The 10,433-nt window shown below is 38.5% G+C and overlaps 1 protein-coding gene across 2 annotated transcripts; it reads left to right on the top strand.

The window, feature by feature from the left end:
• On the top strand, window positions 1–10,433 carry faah (fatty acid amide hydrolase). 2 transcript variants are annotated; one of them, XM_069695058.1, is made up of 16 exons: window positions 1–88; window positions 237–474; window positions 1,270–1,383; window positions 3,872–4,012; window positions 4,167–4,300; window positions 4,461–4,667; window positions 4,772–4,812; window positions 4,941–5,065; window positions 5,576–5,701; window positions 5,796–5,893; window positions 6,394–6,493; window positions 7,569–7,612; window positions 7,714–7,753; window positions 7,844–7,952; window positions 8,511–8,602; window positions 9,532–10,433. In XM_069695058.1, exons 2-16 carry the CDS (start codon window positions 259–261, stop codon window positions 9,652–9,654), a joined length of 1,710 nt encoding a protein of 569 aa, XP_069551159.1. In that variant the 5' UTR covers window positions 1–88; window positions 237–258; the 3' UTR covers window positions 9,655–10,433. The 2 variants fall into 2 exon arrangements, with proteins under 2 accessions (XP_069551159.1, XP_069551158.1); XM_069695057.1 differs by having other exon boundaries at window positions 8,457–8,602.

The following is a 10,433-nucleotide window of genomic DNA, read 5'->3' as shown; positions in this document are numbered from 1 at the left end:
CAGTAACCTTCTGTACCAGAGCACCATTGCCATGCATACTCCCTGCAGCCTCCTACTGAAGAGAGTCGAGGCTTGAATTGAATTGCGGGTAAGGATCACCTAGATGATGTCGCAACTTGACAACTAACCACGCCCACCTGTTGATTCAAATGCTCAGACAGGCTCAACAAGTTGTGCACACTGAAACAACAGCGTATTGTCAGCTTGATTTAGACGACGTTTATTCTGTTTTGCAGCGAGAAGACAAACAGGGGAACCATGCAACATATACAACTATTCCTCCAGGGAGAGAAGCCGGACAACCGGACAGCGGCTCTGCTGACTGCTGCCGCCTGCGGTGTGGGAGCTCTGGTGGTGCTGATGCGGACTTTCAACAGCCGCCGAGAGACGAAGGAAAAGGTCCAGAAAGCCAGAGACCGGAGGACCGAGAGCTTGCAGCGGGCAGAGCAGTCGGTGCTCCGGTACAAGCAGACGGTGAGAGTTCAGCCTTGACGGACGGGTCTCTGGAGGGAAAGTTACACGTTGTTTTTGTTTTTGTTTTTCTTCAATTCATATTGTAAACAAATACGTTTTTGAAATGAATGTAAATAGCCTAACTAAATGCACGTGTAGTTAATAGCCTATCTGGGCAAACATAAGTTGACATCATTTGGATTCTGTCGTGAGGCTCTCATTGCGGATGTTTTGGTAAATGAAATTGTCTGTTGCGTTTTTATTATTTAATGCTAACTTGAACAATACAGGTTCACACGACAGGTGCCAATAAAGATGGTGGTTAAGCCTGCAGCCACACAGCTGTTTGATGTTCCTGCTGTTTAGGTCACAGGTCGGGTCAGGCCAGAGCTTGGCCCTGAGTTTGAATCACCAAACGGTGTCTTGTCAGCCAAAGGTTCATGTTTAAGCTGGCCTCTGTTTAAACTAATTCAGAAAATCCCAACAGGTCAATGAAGGACAAGGCGCAGACTATCAGCCAAAGGCTCTCTATTTACTCACACCATCAGCCAAATGTGTGGACTCAGCTCTTCGGAAACATGTTTGTGTCAATACCTTAACTAAGTACTTCAGAGCTGTTTTCTTCGGCTAAGTAAACATGTTATGCCTGCATAGTTTAAGGAATTATTTAGCCTATAACTTGACCATGGCTTGAATGATAAATTAATTGGGACGATAACTGACAGATCGATCAATAATGACTGAATTATTTTGTTGCAGTGATACATTTTTCATGGCATAATGACTCCGTGTTGGTGTGTGTCACTGATCTTCCAGCATCCAACGACTGACTCCGCTCTCATCTTGACGCTGTCCCTGTCTGAGCTGACCAAGCAGCTGCAGGAAGGCTCGCTCAGCCCTGAGGATGTGTTTTACTCTTACATGGAAAAGGTCCAGTATCCAGAAAGATACTCAAGTTCACCTCTAACGTAACACAACTCCTACATAACAGACCAACACCTAAAACAACTCGTATCTCAGTGTTGGTTATTAGTTTATATTTGTGGATGGCTTATATTCATGCCAGTTTGGAACTTAAAATCATGATTTGAAATAAATAATTAACTTCACACGGATAAAACTCAGTGTCATGCACAAACTTTGGGATTAACTGTTTGCTAAAATTTACATTGGACTGTGTACCAACACATTTCTTATTAAAAAAAAAAAAACTTTGCACTATTGTTTAGTTAGTTTTAATTTAATTTAATTATTCTATTTTATTTCATTCTACTTTATTGTATACAGTATACTGTGCATTTTTATATTTAAGATTTTGACTGATTTTACTGCTTTCCTGTATCTATAAATGCTGCTGTAGTGAACAAATGTCCCCTTGGGGATTAATAAAGTAACTACCTACCTACCTACCTACCTAAACAGAATGATGTCTCATTCCCAAAAAAACAGTCTATTCAGTATCTAATTAAAATATTATGCACTAAAGTTAATTCATACACCAAGTAAATGAGGATATTGATAGTGTGTTAACTTTCGCAATGATTCACAACCAGGGGTACAACTACCACAGGAGGAAGATCTGAGTGGACCTCAGCAGGTTTGAGCAAAATAGTTAGTGGTTAATGGTTAATTGAAATTAGTGAATGAACAGTTGAAATAGACTGGCCTATCTATTTATGTATTTATTTTGCTTATGTAAGAGTCAAAAAGTGAATAAATAATTGAAATAGCGAACTAATATTATCAATTACTACTAAAAGTATGGCTCGTAGTTGAAATTGTTAGTTAATCGTATGGATTAACAGTTGGCATTGTTAGCTATCTGATTAACAGTTGACATTGTTAGCTATCTGATTAACAGTTGAAATAGGTTCAAGTATGGCAAGCAGTTGAAAATGGATTAACTATGAGCAAACAGTTTGGATTAACTGTTAAATAGGCCACTGATTATAATGAATTGCTATTAAGCAGAGATGTCTGCTTTTGGGCTGAAGTGTTTGTGAGAGACCTGTAGCAGATGCAGAGATATAATGCAGAGCACTACATTTTTCTTTAATAGTCTTTGGTTTTGGTTTTTGTGCATGTGTGTGCGCTTTAATCTCTGCAAAGAGAACAAGCATAAAATAAAATGTATAATTCAATGTACAAACAATTAAGAATTGACAACAGAACCAAACTGTGAATATACATTATGTAAGAATGAATTAAATAATTATTGAACTTAACGCATGGCTGGAGTAAAAAAGAAAGAACAAAGGGAGGCAGTATAGCATCTTGAGTGAATTGACTGCAGCTAGCTAAGAGGAGGTGTTCCTTTCAGGTACTATGCTTGTTTTCTCCACTGATTGGGTTGTGATCTAGTGATTCCTTGGTGGGGACTTTTGGTAGAAGTAGTAGCTTTAAAGATGCTTTAAAGATGCTATAAAGTAGAAATGAAAATGAGTTTTAAGTTCATCACACCACAGAAGTATGGGTTGTTAACTACCCATCCAAATTTGAACATGTTGTGATTTGGCTGAATATAAATTAAATTATTACATTTCATTTAGCTGATGCTTTTATCCAAAGTGACTTACAACATATTGATGGTACACTATCAGGAGCAATTTAGGGTTTGGTGTCTTGCTCAGGGACGCTTGGGCATGTGGACAGGAGGAGCTGGGGATGGAGCCACCAACCTTCTGATTAGTGTGCAGCACACTCTACCAACTGAGCCACAGCCTCCCCAAATTAACATTAAATTGAACATTGCAATGTTCTGGAAATGTGTTATTTACTCAGCTATTCATCCCTTGGAGTAATTCTTTTTTTTGTTGTTGTTTTATTACGCCACAACTTACATGTTAGGAATTGAGTCACATACATAACAGACCAACACCTCCACAGACTTTGGAATGACATTTTTGCTTCAGTTTATCTCAGACTTGTGTACAACACATTTCTCACTACACAGAATGACGTATTATTCCGAGACTAACAGTCTGTCCTTCATTAAACTCTTTTGGCTCAAAGTAGATTTATGCGCTCAGTGAATATTTATCTAGGCCTATATATTATTATAATTTTATGTTTTACAACAGTGATTCCCATCCAGGGCTACAAATACCCCAGTTTAGCTAACAGTATGACTTATCGAGATAAAAGTAGGCTATAGTTAACAGTTGACAATTTTTGCTTACAATATGTAGCCTATAAACAAGTGAAATTGTTTGCTGAGAGTAGGCTATGTATTTACAGTTAAAATTACAAGCTAAAAGTGTCAAATAAACATTTGAAATCGGTTGTTAAAATTAATTAGGGGGTGTTAAATAGTTAAAGCTAGTGGTTAAATTGATAAAAAAAAAAATTGGTTTTAAGATATGACCTAAACTAATAAATAAATATAAACCTGTCTCTGCTGTTTTTCCTTTTCCGACAGACTCTAACTGTAAACAAAAAGCTGAACTGCTGCACAGGAGTTTTGCTGGAGAGTTTTGACCAGCTGAAAACTGTTGGCTCCAACAAGGAAGGTCTCTTGTATGGAGTTCCAGTTAGCATTAAAGAAAATCTTGCTTATAAGGTATTTGTGTTTATACTTTGTTCATCATCACTGAAAGGCAATTCCACTGGCAGACTTTACAAATATGTGTGTGCTTGTAAAACTATTACGACATTCTTTTATGTGCCCTTATGTAACTTAATCCTCTTTATATGTTTTCATTTTACGACACAAGAACCATGACTGTTCTTGTGGTTTGATCTTGAACCTGGACCAGCCTGCCCAGAAGGACAGCGTGATTGTTGAAGTTCTGAAGAAACAAGGAGCTATTCCCTTCGTGAAAACCAACCTGCCCCAAGCCCTGTTAAGGTGATCCATTTATTATGACATCACAAAATCAAGCCGAGACATTGTTGTCACACACTGAACAAAACTGTCTCATGCAATTATGTTTATTTAATGCAAATAGTTATTACATGTGCAAATGCTGTGATGCTCAGTACTTTGTCTTTTATTGGCTCATCTCCAGTTATGACTGCAGTAACCCTATCTATGGACAGACCTTGAACCCCCATAATCCCCAGAAGACCTCCGGAGGTTCGTCCGGTGGGGAGGGGGCTCTCATTGGGGGAGGGGGCTCCCTGCTTGGTATAGGCAGTGATATTGGGGGCAGTGTCCGTATTCCTTCCTCATTCTGTGGGATCTGTGGATTAAAGCCAACACCAGGTCGGCTAAGGTGAGCCTGCTTCACTCAGTGTTATGCATATTTTTTTCTACATTCATCTGCTCAACTTTTATCCATGTTTGTTTACATCTTGTGCCTCTTTGTCTCATGGTCAGTTCACAGGGTCTGATTCCTACTTATCGAGGGCAAAAGTCAGGTGAGGAGATATAAATGTGTCCCTCTGGCATATATAGCAATTGCAGACTTACATCATTATTGTCTTGCAATATTACACATGTTGTCTGGAACATTTGGTTCACTGTTTTATGTTTCTTATCAAATAAGTGCTGTCGTCCCCTGGACCCATGGCAAAGGATGTGGACAGTTTGGCTCTGTGCATGCAGGCTCTTCTCTGCGATCACATGTTCTCCTTGGACCCCACTGTTCCACCATTACCTTTTAATGTGCAGGTGTGTCCTTTACTGTGGGTTTCTATTATTATTACCATTCATTTTAATTTAATTTCAAATGTATTTTCACGCTACAAAAACTAAAGTGTAAAATTGACAGTTTTCTGTTTTCTGGGGGTGGGGGAGGGGGGTGATGAGCCTAGAATTAGTCTGGTACATAACTATGTTAAATGGTGTCTAATTTAACTCTGCAAGAAAGCAAACATCTATGAATGGAGACAGGCTAGTGTCCCCCTGGTTTCACGCGAAGCCAGGGAACCGGCTTAAGCAACATGTTTACCACTTTTGAGCGTGATGTCCGTCTTCTAATTTAACTCGCTGCAAGAAAGCGACCAAGTGTATTTCCAATTGGTCAAATTATTAGTGTGCTTCTAACTATGTGGCAACAGTTTGGGGAAGGCTCGTCCCAGTTTCACCATCACGATGCCCCATGCACCAGCCAGGTCCATAAGCCAGATGTGAAAGAACTTCACTGAAATGTCTCACAGAATGAAAATGTCTTGTTCTTAGACATACCAGAGCTCCAAACCTCTGAGAATTGGTTATCTGGAAAATGATGGCTACACACAACCATCTCCAAGCATGGCCCGTGGCATCAGAGAGGTCAAAGCTTTGTTAGAACAAGCAGGGCACACTGTAAGTCCAAACCACTTGCATACACTATATGACCACAGCCACATAATATATGTGACCTGAGCCATATATGTTTAATGTGGTCATTTGTGTCTAGTTGGTGCCTTACCGTCCTCTGAAGATAAGTTACGCTCTCTGTGAACTGGGTGTGAGGGGTGTATTTGCCGATGGAACTACGACCCTGCGACAAAAACTGTGAGTTATTCCTTTTAATAAATCTGTTTTTTAATCAATGCATTAATTGTTGTTAACCTAGATCATCTAGTAATTGTATCAGACAATCAACATGTGGTGTAATACACCTGATACTGAGGTCTTTGTCCTCAGTTATCCAATAACACTTCATCTTGAGGCTTCATTGGGCCTGAAATGTAACCTTTCCATGACTTAACTAAATACATGGACATCTAACTTTATCATTTGGTTAGCGCTAATTAGCAAACGATAGCATGCCAATATGCAAAACTGAGGTGGTGAATATGGGAAACATACCTACTAAATATCAACATTATACCATTGTCTTTATGACCATGTCAGAGCATGTTGATATTGTAACTAAGTGCAGTCTCTCAGCTACAATGTTATTTTTGCCGTATTTTGAAGAATATTTGCTGAAACTTTTACAATAATCCTCAATACGTGTCTCTGTTCAGATTATTTGATTCTACGTACATTTTTTTTTTTTTTTTTTGTAGGAAGTGGGAGCCTCTGGACCCCTCTTTGAGAGCACAGCTTTTTCCTTACTATCTCCCGAAGTGGTTAAAGAATATCCTGTCAGTGCTCCTGAAGCCCCTGGTGAGTTCTCCCCTCCCTTCACAGGCTCATACTAATGCAAACAAAAGAGCATTCAATTCTTGAGTGTGTAATTGGTTTGAAAATGATCTTCACAGTTACTACCAAAAGAGTTGGGACTCTGTGTAAAATGTAAATAAAAACAGAAAGCGATGATTTGTAGATCATGTAAACCCATAGTTAAAAAAAAAAAAAAAAAAAAAATTAGAATACAGACAAAATATCAAATACTGAAACTGAGGAATTTTATTGTTTTATGCAATATATTTGCTCATTTTGAATTTGATGCCAGTAATACTTTTCAAAATATGTTTGGACAGGGGCAACAAACGACTGGAAAAGTTGTCTCAAAAAAAAAATAATTTTTTTTTAAATTTGGTTAAATAGCAACAGGTCAATAATATTGGATATAAAAAGAGAGATCCCAGAGAGGCAGAGTCTTTCAGCAGTGAAGATGCGGGGTTCACACCTCTGTAAATGACTGCATTGGAAAATAGTTGTCTGACGAATTCAAATTTGAGATTCTTTTTGGAAATCATGGATGCCGGGTTCTCCGGGCTATAGAGGAGTGGGACCACTCGGCTTGTTATCAGCGCACTGTTCAAAAGCCAGAGTCCCTGATGGTATGGGGATGCATTTGTGTGCATATAGCACATCTGGGAAGGCACCATTAATGGTGAACGATTTATACGGATTTGGAGCAGCATATGCTCCCATCCAGCAAGACTTTTCAGTGAAAGCCTTGTTTATTTCAGTTCTCAAATGTTTACAGAGTGTTTTTAAAAGAAGAGTTGAAGCAACACAATGGTAAATGTTGCCCTGTCTCAAAATTTGTTTTTTTAAACGTATTGCTGACATCAAATTCAAAATGAGCCTGTATGTTGTTATGAAACAAATTTAATAGGTTGTCTTCATTCTATTTCAAATAAATGTCAGTTTACACAATTTGAAAATCATCTCACTTTTTATTTCCATTTTACACAGTATCCCAACTTCTTTGGAAACTGGGTTGTATTTGTTAAGGCAGCCACTGATTTTTAAGATGCTTTGTGTTTTATATCATACTTTTCTTCTGCAGTCTCCTCGTGCTTCTGCCATCTTCAGTGCCTTGTGTGGAGTCGGGTGAGAAACTTTCCTTGCAGTTGATCCTTACGTTGCAATTCATTCCACGTGATCGTCAAAATGCCAAAACATGGTGGTTCTTTCTCTTTCCTTGTTTTTAGATCTGTTCAAGATCTGTGGAAGCAGCATGCTGCTGTTGAGGTACTGTTCGCTGTCAGCTAATCATAATTACACGTGTCAATGCATGAAGGGGAAATTGAAGTGAGTTGAATTCCCTTGTGTTTTCATTAGGACTACATTTCTGAGACAATAGCAGACTGGAGGAGATGCAACATAGAGGTGCTGCTTTGTCCTTCGATCGGACCAGCCTTCAACTTCTCATACTGTGGAAGAATTGCAAGTATGGTATACTGAGCAGTTCTGTGTATGTAATATACGAAATGTAAATATTAAGTGAGAGGCGTTCTGTCTTTACTGATAGTTTCTAAAAAATCATATATACTTTACTACATAAAAAGCAGATGACTACAGCCACTAGGGAGTAATTACTCTGCAACCGTGTTGTTTGATTCAGTTCATCTGTAATAAAGTTATATATATTTGACAAGTAAAGCAAGATGAGCTATAGGGTTATTTAATGTTTAAATGAATTCAAAGACTATCACAATGGACACGGCTAAACTAAAAACAACTAGAAACGATCCTCTCTTCCTGTGAGATTTTTTTGAGCTTGTTCTGTGGTTTCGAAACAAAAGAGGCCTTACCTCATCACATAAGAAAATTGCAATTTTTACCTACACATCAAACAAATTGAAAAATTAACTAAATTCAATAATTACTGAGCAGCAGTATTACAAATAGAGAGCCCAGTGTAACACAGTTAATGATATATTTCTAATTTCAGCTGTTCTCAGTTACACGGCCCTTTACAACCTCCTCACCTTTCCTGCCGGTGTAGTTCCTGTTTCCACGGTGACAGCAGAGGATGAGGAGGAACTCAAGCACTTTAAAGGCATTTATCAGGACACCTGTGACAAGCTCTTCAAACAGGTAAGAAATATCTACTAGTGAGGGAGAACTGATTAAATACCAGCATTATGATGCTTAATTTTATTTTTATTTTTTTGGAAGTTAAATTGTGGTTTCAAGGCTGAGGATATTTTTTTACAGTATCAAAGTTAAGTAGACAGACAAGCAAAGCTAACATGCAGAGAGGACGACACAGCCAGCACACCAGCTCCAGACAGCGATAGTTTCAACTCTCCTGCTACTATAGTGTGTGAAACCAGCATACAAAGTGTAGAACTAATGAATGACAGTCACTATAACAGTTGGTAATCAATGAGCATTCAGTGAACAACAGAAAACAGTGACGAAATGCACAGACACCATAGCGAGTGGAATGCAGTAACACAACTGTCACCAGTTATTTCAAGCTGGCAGTTCGCTCTAAATCATGTAAACACACAGAAAACAACAAATGATTCTGAAAGTACTCCTAAAGTATAATTGTCCTAGTTTTATGGACGCTCAGCAGGCATCACAGAAACCGGAGTCATCTGCATTCCTTTATGGGAACACACTGTTGGCACACTGAGCACACATGCACAGGACATGCTACCCACCTGTCAAGCAGAAACAGCAACCTCCACATATCCACATTCCTCTTCACACCTTTCAACTCTCTTGAGTCTCTACACCGTTTGAAAGCCTCACTGATGTTAACATGTTTTTGTTCTTCTGACCTGCTCCTCTGTTGGTGTTTCTCGACCACCTCTCCTCCTTGACAATCCCATTATGTTTTGGCCTTCAGCAATTTACCATGTCCCAGAATTAACTTATAAACGTGTATTCAATCAGAATCACAGACAGCGCCTTTTAAAACAGAAGTTCCACAGTCAGTCAGTAGGTGGAGGCAGAAGACTGTGGTGCGTTCTGTTGCCGACTGTTGAGTGACAGGAGTCTGTGTTTGTGTTCAGGCTGTGTCTGGAGGTGAGGGTCTGCCCGTGGCGGTGCAGTGTGTCGCCCTGCCGTGGCAGGATGAGCTCTGCCTGCGCTTCATGAAGGAGGTGGAACAAGTGGTCAAACAGAGCAGAAAGTAAAGCCAGCTTCCTTTCTGGACCCTACAGGTGGGAGTTCAAACTTGAGGGTGTAGAACTAGAGTTTAGTAGGTTTTTGATGAAGCTGCTCTTTTGAAATATTGTGAGTATAATAGTATAGTAACTGCAAAGAAACACCAGCTTTTTAACACATTAAAATATATTTAAATATGATTAAGAGTGATTAAAACATCTTTAAAGTATTTTAATATTTAAAAAACGAACTCTCTTCCAGAAGTTTTAACTTAGACCATTTTTTTTTTGTTCTTTGTCATTTAAGGTTAATAATATAGGTTAAATCAATTTTAGCTGTTAAATTCCAAGCACTTATTCTCACTGTTTTTACCAACATTTTGTTCTTGTCTATGGCTCATCCACTCATTCAATTACAAACCTGTGAACATTTGATTTGATTTATATTGCACTAAAATCAGAAATGTATTGATCATTTTCAAATCAACCACCTATGATTAAGAGCTAATTTTGGTTTAAGTTGCCAGGATTCTGTTTACACTTCCATCCATATGTGTAAAATAAGCAAAGCCTTTGTTTTTGTTTTACTACCTCCGGCCGTGTTAATATTTCACACATTATTGCATGAACAGGAGCTGGATGCAAATTTAATTCATGTCACCATTAGGCAAAGAGGTTCCATGATCCCATGTGGAAAATGTTGAAAATCAGGAATCATAATGAGTATGGAAAGAAAATATATTGTCTTTACTATGACTGTGATATGTTGAAAGAGAATAAAACAAACTAAATTAATTATCACAGACAAA

The sequence above is a fragment of the Brachyistius frenatus genome, unplaced genomic scaffold (assembly GCF_029030835.1).
Source record: "Brachyistius frenatus isolate BFR_SWC_R1_liver_20210118 unplaced genomic scaffold, ASM2903083v1 Contig_18, whole genome shotgun sequence".
Lineage (NCBI taxonomy): Eukaryota > Metazoa > Chordata > Actinopteri > Embiotocidae > Brachyistius > Brachyistius frenatus.
This window is presented reverse-complemented; position numbering and strand designations above follow the sequence as displayed.